At 39.6% G+C, this 22,089-nt stretch overlaps 4 protein-coding genes across 4 annotated transcripts; 3 read left to right on the top strand and 1 right to left on the bottom strand.

Annotated features, from left to right (window-relative positions):
- The first annotated feature begins 43 nt into the window (after positions 1 to 43).
- Positions 44 to 7,599, top strand: gen1 (GEN1 Holliday junction 5' flap endonuclease). The gene is made up of 13 exons (XM_084378084.1): positions 44 to 501; positions 608 to 806; positions 894 to 1,070; positions 1,969 to 2,079; positions 2,175 to 2,248; positions 2,355 to 2,440; positions 2,808 to 2,958; positions 3,310 to 3,346; positions 3,420 to 3,500; positions 3,581 to 3,711; positions 3,821 to 3,882; positions 4,950 to 5,099; positions 5,565 to 7,599. Exons 1-13 carry the CDS (start codon positions 341 to 343, stop codon positions 6,869 to 6,871), a joined length of 2,727 nt encoding a protein of 908 aa, XP_084234210.1. The 5' UTR covers positions 44 to 340; the 3' UTR covers positions 6,872 to 7,599.
- On the top strand, positions 6,855 to 10,514 carry msgn1 (mesogenin 1). The gene is made up of 2 exons (XM_084378086.1): positions 6,855 to 6,904; positions 9,386 to 10,514. The coding sequence occupies exon 2, from the start codon at positions 9,412 to 9,414 to the stop codon at positions 9,862 to 9,864; it is 453 nt and encodes a 150-aa protein (XP_084234212.1). The 5' UTR covers positions 6,855 to 6,904; positions 9,386 to 9,411; the 3' UTR covers positions 9,865 to 10,514.
- A 186-nt stretch (positions 10,515 to 10,700) lies between these two features.
- On the top strand, positions 10,701 to 16,398 carry LOC311272052 (uncharacterized protein). Its single transcript, XM_084378152.1, has 6 exons — positions 10,701 to 10,888; positions 13,095 to 13,183; positions 13,820 to 13,969; positions 14,148 to 14,285; positions 14,578 to 14,703; positions 15,277 to 16,398. The coding sequence occupies exons 2-6, from the start codon at positions 13,095 to 13,097 to the stop codon at positions 15,365 to 15,367; spliced, it is 594 nt and encodes a 197-aa protein (XP_084234278.1). The 5' UTR covers positions 10,701 to 10,888; the 3' UTR covers positions 15,368 to 16,398.
- Positions 16,399 to 18,861: 2,463 nt separating this feature from the next.
- mrps10 (mitochondrial ribosomal protein S10) lies at positions 18,862 to 21,241 on the bottom strand. Its single transcript, XM_084377217.1, has 7 exons — positions 21,145 to 21,241; positions 20,910 to 20,962; positions 20,048 to 20,117; positions 19,783 to 19,922; positions 19,579 to 19,687; positions 19,293 to 19,382; positions 18,862 to 19,178 (listed from the first exon to the last, which is right to left on the bottom strand). The coding sequence occupies exons 1-7, from the start codon at positions 21,214 to 21,216 to the stop codon at positions 19,098 to 19,100; spliced, it is 615 nt and encodes a 204-aa protein (XP_084233343.1). The 5' UTR covers positions 21,217 to 21,241; the 3' UTR covers positions 18,862 to 19,097.
- Between the last annotated feature and the right edge of the window lie 848 nt (positions 21,242 to 22,089).

The raw sequence follows: 22,089 nt of genomic DNA, 5'->3' as shown, positions 1-22,089 counted from the left end.
TGGCTTCGATCAACTCCGCGACACCGTATCCTTCTATTCCACCTTGTTCTTTTATAATCATGATACTTGACAGATTGACTAGCAAAATTACGAGACAGAACGCTTATTGATGACTTAAATTCAACTCAAAGGTCGAATTTATTTTCTTTTACAACTTTGCAACAGTTTATACCGCAACAAGGTAGCGTAGTAAGGAGTCCTTCAACGAATTGGAACGTGGCCCAGCGGCGCCACCGTTTGAAATCTCCGGCTCGTTGTTCTGTGTTGTGTTGAGTAGCATTGACGTTTTCTGCGCGTTTCCCTCAAGTTAAATCGGTTAAAACCCATTTTTGGGGTAGTTATGGGTGTTCACGATTTGTGGTCTATCGTCGAGCCGGTTCGTGAGTCGGTGCCGCTGTACAGTTTGAGCGGAAAGACGCTGGCAGTTGACCTGAGCTTATGGGTGTGCGAGGCCCAGCACGTCCAGGCAATGATGGGGAGAGTAACCAAACCCCACCTGAGGTAATTGTCACTTATCAGCTAGCTTAGTTAGCTTCAGTTCTAATCTTTAGAACCGTAACTTCTGCTGGACAACCATCACTTAAAAGCGATGTCCTTTTGTGTCCAGGAATTTGTTTTTCAGGATGTCATCCCTGACGCTCATGGGGGTGAAGCTCGTCTTTGTGATGGAAGGAGAAGCCCCTAAACTCAAAGCGGAAACCATGAGCAAGAGGACAGAAACAAGATATGGAGGATTCAAAAAGGCTCCTGCCGCGAAGTCCACAAAAAACACCAGCAGAGGGCGCTTTAACGCTGTGCTAAGAGAGGTTGGTTGGTCCTCCACTCTCCTGCATCTGTCACCAAAGTCAGTCAGTCACATGCATGTTGTTTTTAAGCACTCCTGTCCTCTGTAGTGTGCAGAGATGTTGGACTATCTTGGTGTGCCATGGGTGACAGCTGCTGGGGAGGCTGAGGCCATGTGCGCCTACCTGGACTCACAGGGCCTGGTGGACGGCTGCATCACTAATGATGGAGACGCTTTCTTGTATGGAGCCCGGACTGTCTACAGGAACTTCAACATGAACAGCAAAGTATGTTGGGAAAGTTCATCTAATCAACAATGTACAACATGTGGAGAGGGCTGAACCCAAATCTCAGGGCTGGTGTTTGATAGAAGATGCTTGACCGCTCACTTGAAAGGCTTCTTCAGTTCAAACTGTTACTTATAAGGACTAAAAATATGCCTGTGATTTCGATTAAACTTTCTCCAGAGTACCAAAGTAACATCTGGACACCCGTCAGAGCTGCATTTTTTCCAGGAGTGTTCCCATTTGATTTCCAGTCAGGCTGCACAGTTAATCAAAATATTACTTAATTCAAAACATGGCAAAGGGCTATATCCAAATAACAGAAGCCAACACAGATGCCCTGGCCCAAACATGTTTGTTTGGAACAGTCCCCCAACAAATGTCACATCATCATATTTTAAAATTGCTTTTCTCAGCAAAAGTGAAAATTGTTATGCAAAAATTATCATTCATAATAGCTTTTAAAAATATTGCAATAGTATTTTTCTTACCATATCGTTTCCTAAATGAAATTCTTTAGTCTATGTTTTTGCTCTAAATTGCCTCCTGAAAACTAGAAGCTATAGTACTGAATTAGGTATACTTGCTGTTATGTACTGTTTTTTGTTTTGCAGTACTTTATGTATTTTAAAAAGAGCAACTTATTCAATTTTGCTTGTGAGTTTAGGATGTTGAATCTAGTTTTAGACAAAATAACTGTCAATATTTGTAGGTCAAATCACTAGTCAGGTTATTAACTAAAAAGTAAACAGCATATTATTATTACAAAATGTTATTATGCTTTTCAACATAAACACAAACAACTACAACACACAGTGACATCATCACTGCTTCCATGTACGTATGCTCAATTCCACCAGATCAAAAAATATAGCATATTGCTCCTCTCTTTCCCGTCCAGGACCCTCAGGTGGACTGTTACAGGACCTCCAGGGTAGAAACAGAGTTACGTCTTTCCAGAGAGAATCTTGTCGGTTTGGCCATCTTCCTGGGCTGTGATTATATTCCTAAAGTAAGAAGGGCACCTTAATCTGAAATTTGTGCATTAAAATCACTGATATGAATGATTTACAGGATGTTAACTGTACATTGGCTTTCTTCCACAAGGGCATACCTGGTGTTGGTAGAGAGCAAGCTCTGAGGCTCATTCAGATGATTAAAGGACAAACACTTCTGCAGAGGTAGGTAACACACACTCATCTTTCTTGCATTTTGATTGCAGATAAGCATTTTTTTTCTTTTCTGTGCTGTGGTTGTGCACTTGTAACCTCTTGCTAATCGGCTCAGGTTCATCAAGTGGAAGGAGGAGAATGCAGGTGTGTCTGAGGGAGTCGTAAAGAAGGTCGCTCACTGCCACGTATGTCGACATCCTGGTAAGTGGTGCCCTGCCTTGAACTCTGACCCTTTGGCTGATCCTGATAAGAGGTGGCAAGCAAAGGGGAGGGGAGGGGTGTCCCGAGAGGATTTAACCTGCGATGTTAAAACATACACGTATGTGAGAGATGGATTAGTCGGAATAAGCCTCTGATTTAACACCTGAGTCGTAGTAATGTGTTAGATTTTAAGGTTGGTTGTTTGGCTTGGCTTTTTACCTACTTCTCCTATTTAAAAAAAAGATAGAAATCAGTTTATACAAACGAATATACAAAGCTTAACAACCTCCTCTGCCATGTGTAAAAAAAGCATGAGACATAAGTTTCATCAGATATTTACTCTGATTCATCTCCTCCCTTTTTTCAGGTTCAGCAAAGGCACATGAACGCAGCGGCTGTGTGCTGTGCGACAGCAAACATTTCTGTCAGCCTCAGGACTTTGATTACCAGTGTCCCTGTGACTGGCACTGCTATGAACAGACACGCCAGGCCTTGTCTTTTGAGGCAAACATCAGAAAGTATGTGACCTGATGGAAATTAACCCTAGATTAATTTTTTTTTTCTTCACAAAAACGGTAGATGTAAATGCAGGAAATGAAAATCGAAAGTTTAACGGCATGAGAAAGCAAGAGCATAAAGACAACTAATCAAAAAGAAGACCAAGACTGTAGTAAATCTATCAATTAAGGCTGTCACAATATAAAATTTTCACTTGATGACTTGTGGCCAAACTTATTCACAATGATGACATTACCACACCACCTATTGAAAATTTTAAATAAAAACATTTGATCAGTTAAATTGGCTTTAAAAGTCGAGTATTGTGTCGATTTCACTTTTTTAAGTGTTTTCTTTCTCTCTTTTTTTAGGAAAACACTTGCAAGTCAACAGTTCCCCTTCACAGAGGTACAGCTGTTTTCATGTGCTTATTGTTTCATCTAAAGTATATGGTTTTTAATATTTAAATAAAATTTTGCAGATCATTACTGAGTTCCTGATTTCCAAGGATAAGCCTGTGTCACATTTCAAAAGGAGGCAGCCAAATATGTTGTTGATTCAGGTAATGGCTTGATTTAAATGACATCTTTGATAAGTTATTTCTTCAGTGAGTTGCATCTAAAAGATGGTTTTGTTTTCTAGAAATTTGCCTATGATAAGATGGAGTGGCCGAAGCACTACACCAGTGAAAAGGTTTTAGTCTTGATGACCTACGCAGAGTTGATGAACAGGAAGTATGGAAGGGAAATGTGTTCCCAAATCAAGCCCCTCAGGTAGCCCGCCAAGTTCAATTTCAACTTTTAGCAACTAAAAAGTGTCTCTTCAGTAACTTTGTTGTAATAAAAGCTTATTTTTGATTATCAACACGTTTTACTCCCAAAGAATACTGAAACCGAGGGTGAGGAATGCCGTCGCTTGCTTCGAAATCATCTGGAGCACACCAGGTCAGTTTAAACCAACACAGGATGCTGTTCACTTCAATATTTTCTGTAATCCTCTGTTTTCCTGCAGTCAGAGGAAAAAGCGATGTTTAAGAAAACATCTTCTGGGTTGAGTGACACGACTGCTGCAGTAAGCAGAGGTTGGGGGTGCAGGGTGCTCGTCACCGGGTTGTCTGTTAGTGACTTGCTGTGAGGTGGGGTTCAGAGGTGACAGATCAGTCACAACAGCCACTAGGTGCTAAACTGGCTTCCTCCCCAGGCTGGGAAATCTGTCATATCAAAGTCCACTTCACTAACAAGCCGGCCCGACGTGAGCAGCCTGAGAAAGTCTCAATCAACTAATTCAGAATGCGGTTCCTCATTTGTTATATTGTATCATGCAGTTTAATGAATGTTACTGTAAACTTAATCTCACGCTAAAGTGTGTATGTATTCCAAAATCCCTGTAACAAGAAAGTGGTTGAAAAGCAATTATTGCATTTATGAGTTAAAAGGCTATGATACTTGCATTTAGAATAAAATGTCCTGTATTTGTGTATAGTATTTATACATTCTTGTCTGCGTTTGTTCAGAGGAGCATCTGCAAATAGTGCCATTGGGAAAGTACAGCAGCTACAAAATGTTCATTCTTCATTAATTAGTCGATCAACATTCATTTGCAACTATTGTGATTATCAGTCAATCATTTAGGTCATTTTATCAAGCAGAGATGACGATGATGAACATTTGAGAGTTCCAGGTTGTTACATGTGAGGGTTTGCTGATTTCCCTTTACTAACATTATAGTAAATGTAATATTTTTGTGTTTTTGTGCTGTTGGTCTGACAAAAGACATTTGATGCTGTTGCTTCAGGCTAAAGCACACTTTGATGGATTTATTAAAAACACTTCTGATGTTTATTTTAATTTTCTAGGCTGCATTTCTCCAAAATGCCTTCCAGTGATGCTTTACCGCAATTTTTGTATCAGTAAAGGAAAAAAAAACAAAAAACATTTTGTCCTAAATAAGATAAATGAGAGAATTGTTGAGACCGATATGGACCTGACCTTGATGTTTGGGGTTTTTGCAGAACATTATGTGTTTCCTGAGGATCGGCCTTCACAGGATCAAGGTGAGGTGAGGACGGTGGAGGAAGAGTCTCTCTTCCGTGTGGCCTTCCCAGAGCTGGTGGAAAGCTACCTGAGAGACAAAGCTCTGGCTGAAGAGAAAAAGACCAAAAGTAAGACGATAATTTGTAATATTCACTTTCAATAAACTCATTTTTTAATGAAGTTAACAATGTAGCAAACAAAAAATGTGAGCCCTCCCACAGACTTGATAAGCTCCAAAACTTCCCACACTCACTGTGCCGCTGACAAGGGCGTCCTGATCAAAGGCACCTGGAGCTTTTGACTTGTTTTTCAAGGCTGTCTATTACAGCCGCTCTGACACCTGAAAATGTAGAGTTTGGCAGCTCAACTAGTTCACACCAAAAGCTTTGATGCAGCAGAGAGGTGTCTGTCTCACAGGCTTCGCTGTCACTTTATGCAGGTTGTACTTTGCTCCCCCCTCCCCAGCCACAACTGCTGTAGAGCTTCACTTCCTAATGTGTAGGGAAACCACTGAGATTGCTAACTTTTCAGTGAACATGTTCAAAGTAGTCATTAAAGCGTTCTCTGACATTCAGTCTCAATCTTCTTTACAGAGAGGAAGCCAAAGAGTCAAAAGGAGAAGCCGGCTGATCTGATCTCAGATGGTATTTCAGACCTCTTGGCTCAGATGACCCTTCAGAGTTCCTCTAACGCTCAATCACAAACTGTACTCCCTACCAGCACAGAGGAACCAGAAGTGGTGCTCCTGGACACTCCAGTGAACAATAAACAGCAGCGGAAGACGAAGGAAGACAACGGCAGTTTGGGTGATTGCCCGAATACGCCTCAGTCTCAAGCAGAACCAGAGGCTGCTGCTTCACCGTCTGTCTCTGCTGTTATCGACGCTCTACACCTAAGTGATATCGACTGGGAGGCTTTGTCCTTCACATCCTCTCCATCAGCCACAAACCACAGCACTGAGCACAAGCTGAGCACAGACAGTGGGGCCAGGGAAACGGCGGGCGAAAACACCAAGCTGAAAACCTCATGTGACGTCAAAGAAGGAGACTCCAGATCTGCTCCAGAGCTTTCTCTTAGGGACAGGGTGCTCATGAGGAACACAGATAAAGCTGTTGACCAGATGGAGATCCCCACTGACATGGTCTCAAAACTACTAAACTATGAGTTAGCCCCTCTCAAACACACTTCTTCTCATAACTCAAAACCAAGTGGACGGATTGGCAGCAAGTTGTCAGGAAAGGAATCTGCTGTTAACAACAAAGAACCACTCACTGACAGAAGGCAGTGTGCAACAAATAAAACAGACACTCACAGTTCAGAGCAGCAGCTGAGGCCTGCACTACAAACTCAAAATAAGACAAAGGACAAATGTAACGGCTCCCAAAAGCCTCCACAGAAATATAAATTTGTCAGAAAAGCCATTCCCTCAGCGGCTGGCCCACCACAGACGTGCCACTCTGGCCCAGATCGAAGTGACAAAAACGTGTCACACACCACCAAGAAGAGTGTGTGTAAGAGCGTGGGCTCATCCAGCGAGGAGAGCGATGCAGAGAACCAGCAGCTTGGAGCGCAAAGAAAGGCGAAGCTCAAGCCAGTAAACAAGATCAAGGGCTCCCTTTCAGACTTCCCCCTGAAACCTGTTTCAACCAAACCAACAGCGAAAATGGCTCCAGTCCAGTTATCACGACTAAAATCTCAGAATTGCAATGTAGATATTGAGACGAACAGCATGCCTGCATCAACTAAAAGCCAGACTGTCTCACCAGCTGATGCGAGTGACGATGTGTTCCTTCAGACTCCAGCGTCACCTGTCACTGTGTTAGATAGTGATGACTCAGTGATCTGTGGTGAGAGTCCGCTGCCACTGGCAGAGAGGCTGAGACTGAAATTCCTAAAGTGAGCAGCATCATTACAGGACGATGCACAAGAACATGTAAGCTATTTTATGTTGAATATGAAAGATTACTCTAAACCTTAAAAATCTTTACTCAATTTCTCATTTATTAGCTTATTACAGTAGAGCTGCACCAATTACTGGATTAGTCAAGTGACAGAGAATGAATCTATAATTATTTTTATTTATGCCGCTTGGGGTCTCAATTAAAACAAAACGAAAGACTTAAGTAGTGTGGCATCATGGAAGCTGCTGTCTTCATTGTTTAAAAACCAAAAAAATGTTGTGACATGACTCGGGTAGAAGTGTTCAAAGACGAGGTGATGTTTCAAAATGTTCTACCCCTTGCACACTGGACTAGTTTGTTCATACTTTTCCATCCATCCTCAGCACTGAGTTTGAAAGAGGTGCGATGTAAAAGATATTCAGAAAGTAACCACTGTTGTCAGCTGATCGGTATTACGCATGTGCAACTCACAACAGAGATGAGAGAGAAGCATGATGTCTCACTCTTTGGCAGCTTTCCTTTTCAGCCACAGAAACAAACAATTTGTCTATATCAGAATGCTATAAGACTTTTAAATAAAGTTTAATGTCTTTTTTTTTATGTAGTCTGACGATGCAAATATATGTTCTGCTGCTTTTCACTGTTCTGTTTTTATGGCGTAATTGTGATGACGAATATGACACACAAAGAAAAAAACAAACCAGGACGAACTCGTCTCCTGGCACTGAAACGAGTCAATAATTTATTTTTAGTGAGTTTGTCCGTGTTTAGAAAACCTGCATATACGTTCTCAATTTGGTTTTAAAAACTATATTATTCATGTTGTGCCTCCCTCCTCACTCTCAGACTCTCTTCCAGAACGAACAAATGAAATGCTCCGTTACACACAGAATTAGGATTTCTCCTGGTTTGAATATTGTTTGAAATATTTGGGATTGTAAGTACACAGCTCAACAAAATATACAATAAAGATCGAGTAGATTTTGACATTTTAATGCAGAAATGTTACATATTTTATCTTTAAGTCATTTTTCAAGCATTTTCTTCATTTCCATGACTGAATAAACAATAAATAAACAAATAAACTGACCTTAAAGGACAACACAATTTCATTTTATATTTGGCGGACCCTGCCACCTTTTAAGCCTCTAACAGTGTTCTGTGGACCTTATTTTCCTCTGAGAACAGCTTGTTTATTCAGTTATGTAAAAAATAAATACTTCTATGTTTGTGCTATTACCTCATTAATATTGAAATTCTTTTAATTCTGAGTTTGAATTTCTTCTGCAAAACTACATAGTGCCCCGTTAATCAAGAAAATTGAAGTTTGAAGTATTTAATAAGTGAGAGGAGTGAATTTTTCAGCAGAATTCAAAGAACAATATTGATTTTTATTAAAGTTGTGTCATTAGATGTCGTGACATTGAAAAGCTTGAACCGAAACATGAAATTGTAATAAATAAGTTCCTCAAGAATGTTTTGTTGCTTTGCCAAAACCTGTTGCTCTGATCCTGAAAGGAACAGTTTATGTAAATCAGGGTTGAAGGTTGTGGATTAGCACAGTTTTCAGCATTAAACGCCATTTAGAAGCAGCATGTGAGCTTGTTTTCTCCCACTGCTGTTTGACAAGCTACATGTCACTTAAGAGAGAGGCAGCCACTGCAGCTGAGGGGGACGCTGAGCTATTGGTTTTACAACCTGCCAGTGTTGGCCCCCTTGATCATGAGTGAGGCCTTAGACACCTTTTGCAGACATGAAAGGTCTGGCAGGAGCTTGGTGACAGCTGCATCCTCTGCCCAAATAACAACTCAGTCCTAGACTAGGTCTTATTTTTTCTTCTTTTTTTCCCCTTCCTCGTTCCTTGATTGTTTTCCAGTGCAAATCAACTTGTCTTTCAAAACAAGTTGTGTCCTGTGTCATTTTCTTGTGAAGGATATTTTACAGTTGACGGATGGCTTGTCAAACTGGAAAACCTGCATTAGAAACCAGAAGCATTCCTCCAGGTAGCAATAAGATTTTAAGATGCAGTTCAAGAAGACTTGACTTACAAACTACCTCTTGCTGATTCTGAACCATATATTCATATATATATTTCAAGCAATGTGGCTCCGTGAGGCTCCAAGTCAAAAAATAATGCTGACTTGACTATAAACTTCCAGACTGAAGACACATGCAGGCCTGACTTGCCAGAGAGGTGTGAAGCTCTCAGGTGAAACAGCATCCTCTCATTCCTTCATTAGACAAATCACATCAAACTGATAATTGTCGTCGTGCAGACTTTAAAGAGTAATTCCCCACAAAAGGAATCTAATTATTTTTCTTTCCATCACATTATCCGTCTATTTAGCCTTATTCACACCCCAGTGATAACGAACGACGTCCTTCGGGAAGGTCGCATTTTGGCACTTGAGGTTTTCTTTGAACTTTTTTTTTTTTTCGCCTGAGCTGTGAACCCATAAACCTCCGGAGATCTGCTTCTGTATAAAAACGCTTTGGCAAAATCCCCCTCACAGAATCTGCCTGATGTCATCCTCGCTACATGGACGTCTGGAAGTCTCGGGATATTTCTAACATGAACCTGGAAGCTGTCACATCGAGAATACTGTCTGAGTGGAGTAGCCTCGGAGAGGATCAGGACTCGCTTCAGTCCGCCTCACCGGAATCCTCCATGGACTCCAGCTGCTCTTCACCGGAGATGTGCTTCTCCAGCCGGCACCAGGACATCAGCGATCTGTCCGTCGGCTTCTCGGGACGCAGGGCGACTCCGGCATCGCAGAGGATGAGCAAGCCCAAGATGTCCACCAAAAGGCGCGTGAAGGCCAGCGAGAGGGAGAAGATGCGGATGAGGAGTCTTGCGGAGGCTTTGCACCAGCTCCGTGACTACCTGCCGCCGGACTACAGCAAGAGAGGACAACCCCTGACCAAGATACAAACCCTCAAATACACTATTGAATACATCAACAAGCTCTCAGACATCCTGAGCCGCGCGTAACGGACGTGCATGGACCACTTTTACGCATCAGGTTAACTCTCATCTGGACATTTGATGGAGTTAGTTTTACATGCAATATCTTAAAGATAACTTAATGATTACATTTCATTTTTATGTTTTTCCTTCTGTTTTTCAGCCCTTCCCTTGATGTAAATATTGTTTTTCGGGCATTTGGCAATTATTTTTGTATATGAGGCTGCCTGTGTTTGAATTATGAATTCAGTGTTTGGAAAATTGAGTGTGCTTTTTGTTGATATGTATATTTTTCGCTGATGATATCTTGATGGGTATGAAATACAGCTTTACTGATGCAGACTCCAATATTCCTGTTTGCGTTAACAGAAACAGGTTGATACTGTTTTTAACCTCGTGTACTTTGTTTACTGGTATATTTTAGGACTTAAATAGATGCGTGTTATTTTAAGGTTTTGTTGTGTCTGAAAGCTATTAAATAATTAGTCCTTTTGTTTTTTGTAAATGAGTCCAGTTGTCTATCCAACTCTTCATGTGTTTTTTTATTTTACATATAAAATAGGCTACATCAGGCGTGTGTAACATGTTTACATAAATCTATTATGTCAGATGCAGGTTTTATTCACACACATGTTTTCTACTCAACCATCTTCAATAAATCAGCGTTGTATGTTGAACTTGTGGCCCATTTAATTAATGACCTATCTTCAGGGTGAGCAGTACAAGCAGAACGCACGTCAACCCATTCATCCAATCAGAATGTCAAACTAGCGAACGTAGGCGGGATCAGAACTACATGTAGCCAATCAGACGCCAGGATTCCTCCGGGGTGGGCGTTGACTTTCACATAATGTGTCCCTCACAAAGAAATCCCAACCTGGGATGTGGGCTAGTCTGACGAAGCCGCCATTTCAAAACACGAAGGAGCCACAGAAGCTGTCGGAAATTTTGTACATTTTTTATTTTTCTAATATATTTTTTATTTTTCTTAGCAAATAGGAAAATTATATTACTTTTAGAATCTACCTCCTCGCTTGCATCAGCAACAAAAGTAAGTCATCCATTTTCTTTTGGCCAACGCGTTTGCAAAATCACAGGAACGCCCCTCTCGTACATGACTAATGATAAAATACACATTTGTTATTCGGCTTTTCTGTTTCGTGTTTTGAAAAAGAAAACTGGTTATCCAAATGTCGAATGCCTGCGTGAAGACGAGTTAAATGAAGCAACTTGTTTGGGAGAAAACATCCTGCAAATCAAAGCTGCACTGGATGTAAACCCAGGAGTTAGACACGGCCCTGCTGGTGCTCTGCATCATAATTTAGCCGGGTTACTTAAACATTAGCTCTTAAAACTCACCAGTGTATAAACCACTGACAGTATTATCAGAGGCTTGTCGTGTATTTGTTGCACAGGAGCCTCCAGCTTAATAATTAAAGTGACACAGCTCCAACCGCCTCTCAGGATCAGGATCAGGATAAAAATGTTTCCGTGACGCTCAACGCACCTTTAAAATAACACTGATAATGTATGTGTACGCGACAGTCCTCCATGACGTGGTTACAGTTTAATGGTGTCATGTTTCTTCCCATTGTCATTATGCATTTCAAGCTGCTGCTCCACAAAGTCTCGCGTTATTGTTATCTCTACAACATACAGTAATATATGCAAGTAGAGGAGTCTATCTATTTGTCCAAGTGGATCTAAATGTATAGAGGTACAGTTCACCACCAGACAGACCATAACTAAAACTGGATCATTTGAATTTTATTGAGGCAGGATGAATTGAAGGGCTTTTCCATATATTTTAGCTAGCTGCACCTTATAAACTGGCAACTGAGTGTACACATAGTTAAGAGAAAGTATATCAACTTTTAATTTAGATACTGCATACATTTAAAATTACTATAAAGATGCTAAAAAATTTCTCAAACCCTGATATTATTGGCCTGATATTGGAACATTTATATAATTTGGTTATTTATCGGTACTGGTAAAATTAGAGCCAATAATATGTAGCCAAATTGATTTAGTTGGCTTAACAAGCGCAGCATCTACACACTCAGGATATACGATGTATACCTGAACCTTTTGAAATCTTCTCAAAAGCACAACAAAATCAAATATCACAACATTTTACAGAAATACAAACCCAATTAGATTTCTGATCAAAAATCATCAGTGAAGGGGGGATAATGATGACGTGGGTAAAGACAACTATTAAAACAAGTATAACAGTCTGGTAGGTTTAGAAAATGACATCACTTGACTTTAATGCAGTCTTTAAAACCAGTAAAAGACCACACAGTTACTACAGTTTAGGAATTTCACATTTGTGTATTTTAAACTAGCCATGAGAAGCAGATAGTTATTGGTATCCATACCCTGCATGCCTAATCTTAAGCTCATGTGAATTGCTGGCTTTTCAGCAAAAGTATCAGACACACTGCAAGTAAAACAAGTTTCAGCAGCGGCTTTCTGGGACGGTTGCTCCCTCAGGACAAATTTTGTAAGTCATCTCACATTCCCCAAGTATGTTGAGTGGCAGGTTCGTGCTTAGTGTCCACCCCCCCTTACCTTTCCCCTACTATATATCACTTAAGTCGTCAGTCTATCTATCAGTGTCGCAGATGCTGCGATGCAGTCTAACAGCTGTTATCCAGGGACTATTAATTTCCTCACTGTCGAGCTCTGACTTGCAGTTGTCCGTGCCTAACTTGCGAATATGTCACCTGTTTCAATATGAGGCATGCACAGTCCATCACACCCAGTGACAGAGCGATGCAATGAATGCAACGCTGAGGTTTAATGTTTCCACGATCTGCTGAGTAAAATTTTGACAGCCTTGTGTCACATTGTAGAAATGCCTAAATATGTTGTTCATCAGTGATAATAAAAAAATTACCTCCTACAACATCAAAGAGTGATTCATCAGTTGTGCCTGCAAATGTGTTTTTCTACATATCGGATGAATCTTTGGGAATTAAGCTCCCATTTGTTAACATCATGCTTGATTACCTCATAACTGCAGGGAACTTGCACTTTATTTCTGCATGAATTCATTTTTAAAATGGCAAAATGCCCTATATTTTTTTCTCTTTCTGCAGTATGAATGATATATTTTGTATGTGGAAGCAAAATGCATGTAGAAATCTTTTTATGTCAAGGCAGGTGTTGCAAATAGTATGTGTACAGGAAATATAACATTTCCATTGTAACATAGGGCTGCATATTAATCTTGACCTGCATCCTTTCAGATGGACGCAGACACAGAAGAAAAGATGACAGAAACTTCAAAACCTTCCAAGGATGAATCTGAGAAACCCACAATGGACAACAAAGCTCGGTCAGTCTTAAAGTTTACTGCCTAATACTGCATTTATTTATTAGTACTGTATTTATGGTTTGTTAAACTGCATGCTAATGGAAGGCCAAAACATGCCCTGCTGAAAACTGGAGTATATATATTTGCGTTGCATTGTGTCATTTCTGGGTATTGAAGGGAATCTTTCCTCACTTCTTTTGGGTTTCATCAATGTACAGAGTTGACTATTACAGCTATACATGATTGAACTTAGTCTAGTGGTTAAGTGGCAGTAACTGCCCTTACGTGGAGCCTCATATTCTGATTGTACTTGGTTTAACAGGCCAGACAGAATAAAAATGCTCCAGATAAACATCTCAATCAAATTAAACAGGCCCAAACCGAATGAAATTTCAATCGGTTGCAGAGGGGTAGTTTAAAAACGATCAAAATAATAATTGTCCCATGCTAACGTACGTTTCTTCACTTACCAAAGATGGCAGCTTTTAAGGTGAACTGGTCGACTGCTAAAAGTTTGTTTTTATACAAATTCTTAGAAAACTCCACCCCATCACATGTAAACATTTCACCCGAAGTCTTCTTTGATTTGTACTGATTTCAATATTGTCCATTCAAACCTAGCTAGCGTTTCTCATATTATTTTTTTCTCTTCCTCAGGGGCCGTGGGTTTAAAGGTCGTGGTCGAGGGGGTCGGATGAATCGAGGTGGCATGCGTGGTGGGCGGGGCATGATGAAAGTGTTTGGTCCACCTGGACATGGGAGGGGACGACCAAAAGATGGACCCATGAATGGATTTGCACCCATGAGGTACTGACATTTGAAACGCATGATGTTAAGTATAAATGTTTTGCTCTGTTTTTCTTTTTTTTGTAGGGGAGTTAAATCCAAAGTTAAACAACTGCCCTTGATGTGTGTTTGATAAGATGTGTGTGCATTTTAAATGAAAATGTTTAGCTTTTATGGGTATACTGCACTTCCCTCGCAGAGGAATGAGGAGGATGCGACCTTACCCAGACGTAAGAGGTCATCGAGGTAGGGGTGGACCAATGGGCATGGGCCCTCCTCCTCCTCCTCCCCCACCACCTCCCATGCACCTCAGAGGCCCCTTCCCACCCATGCATAGGTAAGCAACTCACACAAAGACACACAATATTGTGTGCAGACACTCAGGGTAACCAGAAAGACCGGATACATGGTTGTTTGATTTAAGAATGATCCTCCTGAGTTCAAGAACCTCTGTTCTAAAAGGTAGAGTCTTTTGTGTGGGGATCAAATACCTGTACATTTGAGCCATTTATTTCTGTAGCAAATTATTTTGTAAATCACAAGCCTTTAATGAGTAGGTGTGTGTTTTCATTTAACTGAAAATGCACACAAATGTCTTGTATCGGTGCAATGCCTTTCCCTGTCTGTAGGCACGGACCCCCTCCGCCTCCTCCTCCAGGTTATCCTGGTTTCAGAGGGCGTCCACCACACCCTCGAGGCCGTGGCATGCTGCCCCCTGGACCTCCACGCCACTTCCACCCCCGCGGCCCGAGAGGGTAAGAGCTTTTCGAATTTTAATATCTTGCTCAAGCTTTGCAAGTCACAATTCTCGGCACTTTACTTGCACGCTTTTTAAGACACCTAAATAGATTTAAAAATAATTCTGGTAAGCATTTGAGACATGCTCACACTAGTTATATTACACTGCAAGCCAAAAGACTGAGGGTTGTGACACAATGCACAGTCCTTTCTGTCCCTTTTCTTTTAAGCCTCATTATAGCTTCACTTTAACTTCCTCTAATTATCACATTTCCTTCTCAGTTTGTCTATCAAATAGATGAGATAATATAAGTGTTTGCCCAAAGTTTGTCTTACTAATGTTGAGTCAATGTTACTTATAAATAAATAAAAAACATACTTACTGCTCAACTATTTGAAAGCATACTTTTAAATAGTGCATGAAATAATGAAAAGACATTACGATGTATTTTGCCATTCCAGTAACTGCACAGTAACTGAGAGGGGATGAGGACCCTGATTGGAATAGTTCAGATGGGTGCTCTTATCAGAGTGTGCCACCTATTGGCCAAAGCCAAGAATCCAATGTGTGATTTTATCCTTTTACACAGCTACCACAATGGACCGGTCTCTCCTCCGCCTCACCCCCCACCTGGCAGAGGCCAGAGGTGGCCAGGGCCCCCTGGTGGCCGACGCTTTTAACACAGCCTGCCCTAAAAAACAATAACCAAGCAGCTGTTAATGTAGAAGGGGCCTAAAGTGGTGCAGTAAATTAAATGCCCCTCACTTATGTGTTATACAAAGTCTGTGGCCAAATGTCTGGTTATTGATATTGTCTACTGGCAAAGAAATAATGTGAAAAAGACTAATGACAACCGAGGACACAGAAATGCCTCACAGTTTTTAACAATGTAAAGGCATCCTCGCATTCTGTTACCTTTTTGTTAATGAAATACTGTTGGTACTGTAGGAACTATTTGACGTTGTTGAGAAAAAGCTGTTAAAACCAAGTCGCTGTTCTCGAAGCGAGGAAAATTCATGTCAAAGTTCATTAAATGTTCTGTGGTTCTTGTTATAGTCACCCTGTGAGCCTTAAGAAATGTTTCTGATCATTAATAAAGAATTAAAAAATGGGTGACACTGCATATTTGAAGGTGGGGAACAATTAATATAAGAGTGCGCAACAGCCCTCAAGCACCACTGTTACTAGCTTAGTACACCTTAGACCTCCCTAACCTTTCCTTTTGTTACATGGAAAACATTACTGTATTATAACCTCACCAAGCAGTGCAGCAAATATTGTTGAACACTTACACAGTTTTCAAGAGAAAAGACAATATTCCACTTGTCAAGTATTCATGAGTATTTAATTTTTATATATTATATCATTAATGTGCAGCTCTTTTAAGTTATGAGTATTGCTGTTTGAAACATTCATGTTTGTCTTTATCAGTCTATTGTGTAAAGACACAAAGTAAAAGGCATTAAATGAATAGTTTATAGTTTATTGAAAGAGATATCTAGTAGCTTTTTTATAAATGAAAGCAAATTCCATTATTATTTACTTCAGTTAAGGTTAACTCTTTACTGTGTTCAGTTCTTTGAATTGTTATAAACACTTTATTCACTGTAATTAACATAACTTTTGTGAACCTGTGAATGTGTTTTATGAAAATCGTCAAGACATATGAAGTAGTCGTGGAGAAAAAAAATAAAAGTAAAAATAAACTCAACTTCTCCTTTTTTTGGTTTATTCACAAACAAGTCTGAGAGTTGTCATTACAATTTACAGCAATTATGTAATATTTGGAAGAGAATGAATTGCAATGCCAATCTAATACTGCACACAGTGGCACAGTAACAGTGTTTGATATTAGAAAGAGAACATTTGGTCCATGTAAAGACCACTGTGAAGATAATGTACATATTATATAGAAGTTTTTGGATGAGTGTGGAGGACCGAGAGCCCTTAAAGAATCATTTCTCTTGGCTCTTTGAAGGATGCCTATAGGAAAAGTAATCCATGAATTGCAGGTTAAATAGCTTAGAACTTGAATTTCAGTCACTCAAGTACATAACTATTTTTCTCACCATTTAAATTTCTCTGGAGGACACCACCAACCGCTCCACTTGAAAGGCACTGAAATGCTTTTGACCAGATGTCATGTCACAGATAAAATTCAGTGGTAGCATGTCTAAAAGGAGGACATCATCTGCAAAGGATAAACACTCCGATATGACCAAGGACTTTCATGTTTTCTTGCTGTTTATAATAAGATATTTAATTTGACTTTAAAGGCAACAAAGGGACTTTCTTTCTGTTCTTTCTATCATTAATTCTTATACTTAAATATTTTAACTAAAAATAAATGTTTGTTGCCATGCCTGTAGTTATAGCATATTAAGTTATTGTCCCTTTTAATAGAAAACTGTAGTAACAGATTATTAAATAAATTAATTTGCAAAGTGCCGTGATACACAATAATGGCACTATCTCATGGGAAACTGAATAAAGTGGACACCAATCACACAAGATTGTAGCTCTTAAGATTTTGCAAGCTAATTTAGGCCTTCTGAATGTCGAAGAGGCATTTATTATTGTTTCTCTGTATTGTATGAACTGCTGGCACAAACAATGATTTGGCATTATTATTGTAGATGAAAGAGCATTTAATTATCTGCAGATAGCTCCAGTATGGCTGCAGAACTTCATCATAGCTAGTCTGTTTCACAAATTAGCCACAGACAGGTGTTGGCTCTCCCCCCCCCCCACTCTGTCTGTCTCTTTCCATCTCTTCAGCACTCTCAGTACATTTTGCTGCCTCTTCAGTCTCTGCAGTCCCTTCTTGTTTCTCCCTTTGGTTGATTATAACAGACTGACTGTTGTTGTCTCCTGAAGGGGGGCACACAGTACAGTTAACCTCCCGGGCCCCAGGAACCCAGGCCCTCCCTCACATCTCTCCCCTCCTTCACCAGCGGCGTGACATTGGAGGTCCGGCTCTTCGCTTGAAAACTGGAAAAGGTGAGCCTCCTCTTGTGTCTTATGCCCAAATCCTCCCCCCCTCACTGATGCCTGGAGATTCTCTCTTTCAGGATGGAAGCTGAAGACGGTGAGACACAGAGGACTATGGTACTTATCTTTTTTTATCATTAATGGCTTAAAATGAAGAAAATGTAGTTCAGAAGATTTGCGCTCAACTGTCGTGGAAGTACATGTGTACTGTGAAAGAACAGAGAGTAAGGAGCGAGGGGTATACAGCACAAGACAGTTTATAAATCAATATTATTGCACTGATAAGTGTCAGGAAATCATTTGGAATCAGTAGGAAAATTACAGGTGTGAATAATAAAGTTAAAGTATAGTATTGTTAGTGGTAGATGGATGAAGCCTTATGAGGCTTCGGGGCTTTCTTTTTATTTGTACCAATAAAAGTTTTGAAGCTTCAGGGTCTGAAACATGGCAAGCATAGTGATATCTGATAACCGTTCAAGACTGGGGCTGAAGCACGACAACACCTCTCTAATTTGACTTGTTTTGGTCTCATATGAAGGGTTGTAAAAGGTACTCAAAAGTCATAAAATGTAATGTAAAACTATTACCTTGTTAAAAGTGAAAAGTCACCCTTATGAATAGTGCTTATGTGAATTAATTACGGTATCTCATATGATCTCTACCTCAGTATCAAAAGCACTAGTTTAAGTAAATTATACATATATTTTCAGGTATGTATAGTCACCCTCTGTATGACAGCTCAGTTTGATATAGGAAAAGGAGGGGTGAGTCCTGAATACTAATGTCCTATGATAAATATATAGGGTCTATGAACAGGAAATTAGATTGAGGATGAATGTTTGCTCTGTGATTTATTCATTTATTTTTTTTCGCCTTCAAGGATTTTTGTGCACTGACTATTCAATAAACACAAAGAAAATCACTTGTGTGTTGGTATTATTTCCTACAGATTATATATGTTTATACAGAATAATGACAGTTTAAAGGTGAATGGAAAAGAGGTTATGGAAAAGATTAACATTTCTGTTCGTATTATTACCTTTACCTTTAATATTGCAAATTTAAAAATTACGTTGGAAATGTCTTCTCCAAAACTACACAGTGCCCCTTTAACAAAACTTTGTAATATTAATGTAAAAGTAGAATTGCAATTCTGGTGAAATAACAGCACAAAAAAGGTGAGTTCAGTTGACATTAAATTCTCGATTTATTTTATTGGGAAAAAAAAAACATACAGCTAACTCCACATTGTTGCCTCAGAAAAGACAATGAAAACAAGTTACATGTTGAAATAATGACTAAGTTCGATATATGGCCTTTTTCTGTGATGTTCAACTCTGTTTATGATATTGCTGAAATCTTTATGTTGAGCACTTCATGAGTCCATGACAACCAAATATCTGCTGCTCATCACTGAATTCACTGGCTGGGCTTGTCATCAATGGGGTGGTCCTTCCACATGGGTTCAAGGATGTGATCTGGAATCTTCTCTATGGCAGTCTGCGAAAACAAATAAAAGGGGTGAAAATAAAAGCATTATTTCAGGCCATTTGCACAATTAGACTGAGCAGGTGGGAGCGTAGCTGGTGTACAACTGATTCTGAAGTAACTTACCTTTGTCACCTCCATGGCTACACCTTCAGGGAGGTTCCTCTGGATGTATTCAAGGTAAACCTGTGCTGTGCTGCCTGTTATATGAGCCAGCTACAAAACAAGAGAGGAGACTATTGACCTCATCACAAATCACTGTGGGGTGTAAATAACATTGTTTTAAAACAAATGGGCTACTAACGGGTTGATTGTAAGTTGCAAGGACAGCACAAAGTTCCCAGTGCAATAAAGCCTGATCAATTAGAAGGAACCTAAATACTTTTTACTTGAACAAACATAGGCTCATCACCTCAATACATCGGAAGTGTGTCCTCATCTCATACTGAACCCTGTGTTTTTTAAAGATGTGAACCGACTTCAGGAGTGTTAACCTCTCCATGTCCTGGCGAGGTTCAGAGCTGTGGCAGAGGAAGAGGAGAATCAAAACGATGTCAGTGACAAAGATATAATGGATAGCAGTCTTTTGTGGCAGATTGACTGCATTAGTACTCACATGTTGCTGATGGTGATACCCAGTTCTTTAGCTGCCATGGTGGTAAATAGTTCATAGCTGTCCAACACGGCCTTGTCGTGACCTTTGACCATCAATGACACCTTCTGATACAGCACATCAGGCTCTTCTGTGACGGTGATCTGCAAAGAAACAAGAAAATGTGCACAAGTCTAATGTATCCCTTTATTACTCAACTACTATAAAAAGTCTTCGGTGAAAGAAACAGATGAATAAAGAAGTGTAGTGTAGTGTAGTGATGACTCACTGATGAAGGTGTTGATGGGAGCGCTGTTGCTGTGTGGAAGAAAGTGCTGGATGTCAGTGGGAGATGGGACCTGCAGAGACAGAACGGTGAATAATTTCTTACGTATTAACACGTCTTTTTAAAATAAAAATTTAGCACAAATGATTCTTTAACTTTACTTTGAGATAGCTGCTTATACAGTAGTTAGTATGCTTTTGGCTTGACACTCAATCCTGTTTTGAGTCTTGAATATATGTAAAATGTTGGAAGTGCAACAGACTTTTTCAGATGTTTTAACTTATTTAGAGATAGAGCCACATACACTCTGCAAATTGAGTGAAATTTCTCTTGGCTCAGTGTTGCTGACAGTTTTTGAACCCCAATTTACATTTAATGATTACATTCATACATGTTATGCATGTGTAAGAGCCAGTAAAATAAAACAAACAAAAACATATTGAACGAATTTTCACTTTTGAATACATAACTGTGGGATTTTTTTTGTCTTTATTGATTTATTTCCCATTATAATATACCATTTAGGTTTGATTTTCTTTGCACTTACTGTATAACACATTACAAAGCAGTATACTACAGTCAAAAATGTGGTTTAAAAAATGGATTTATGCCTCATATAGGTACATTTACATGTTTTACTAATGGTAAACAACATGTGCTGCATTGCTTCCACAATGTCTGACAATTTAAAAGAGGAAACAAGTAGATTTAATTTACTCCTCTGGAATTAAAAGGTTGTAATGATAACTGCTGCCTGGTTGATTACTGTAGAAAAGCTTAAAAGTCACGATAGACTGGTGTTTCTTTTACCGATATTAGTAAACTAATAGAAAAATAGAATAGAATAAGAAAAACTACAGCTTACCTGATTATATTACATTTACTGTGAGCTGAACATGCGGCCGAAGCTCTCGGCCCCTGTGGATAAAAACACATAAATAGATATTTACAGATGACATTTACTGTCTGACCACCACCATGCTGCAACTGTCGTCTCTGACCAAAAACTGAGTCTTAATGTTTACTTCTCATGAACTGAACTGTCACGTTGGTGAATAGTTCACAGATAATGTTCAAAACAAACACTTTAGATACCGTACCAAGCGTGAGAATCCACGAAATATCCTTGCCAGAGAACATAATTCTCGCCTGAGAGCCATGGGAGCAGCCATGTTTATGAAGAAGGTGGGACAGAAGTTAAAGTACCTCGACAGTGCTGCCCCCCTGTGTCCTGGAGGGTGAACTACCACTGTGGCAACTGGGTGCTACAACCACATCTGGAGGAGCTACTGGCACCCTCATTATTATAAACAGATTTTTAAAATGTACATATGTATATACATAGATAGCTTTTATATAATTGTGGGCAAATAACCCAAGTCATATAGAGAATGTAATTTACAACAATGACAGAGAAAACAGGTATATCAGGTAGCCTATCCAATGCAGACATCAAACCAAGTAAATATTAGATAAAAAAAGAGAGCAAAAAATGTCTATATGAGGCTTGAAGATTGAGATACAAATTTTCACTTCAGTTTTTACAGCTTTGCAAAAGACATTTCAGGGTATTAAAGGTGCAATGTGTAAGAATTTGAGTTGAAAACCTTAAAAAAAATGAAATAAAACCATCAGCAGAATGTCTGAATGTGTTTAGGTTGTACAGCTCTGACATTATGAGGTCTATGTATTGCATTGAAAAGAAATACACTGAAGTTATCATGCTAACCAGCTAGCCCCAACCTGCTTTGTTTTAAAGCTCACGTGCTAGTAGTGTAAACACCAAAATTACCCCGCTTTCCCAGTTTGGACTGCTAGCTGCATGGCTAACTGAGCTAACTAGCTAAAGTTTGCAGCAGTTAGTGGTTACTCTGCCGATATGCTGTCTGTTTTGAGGATGAATTCAACAGGTGGTTGATATTGCCCCTTTAAGCTACATATTAAAAGTTTCATTGAATATGTTGAAGTTTGTTTTGTTTTATTTAGTCCTTCCTCCATTCCAATAATCACCAGTGTGTGCTTTGTTTTCTCTGCATCCATCATGT

This window comes from Pagrus pagrus (assembly GCF_965226575.1).
Source record: "Pagrus pagrus genome assembly, chromosome: 16".
NCBI classification, from domain to species: domain Eukaryota; kingdom Metazoa; phylum Chordata; class Actinopteri; order Spariformes; family Sparidae; genus Pagrus; species Pagrus pagrus.
This window is presented reverse-complemented; position numbering and strand designations above follow the sequence as displayed.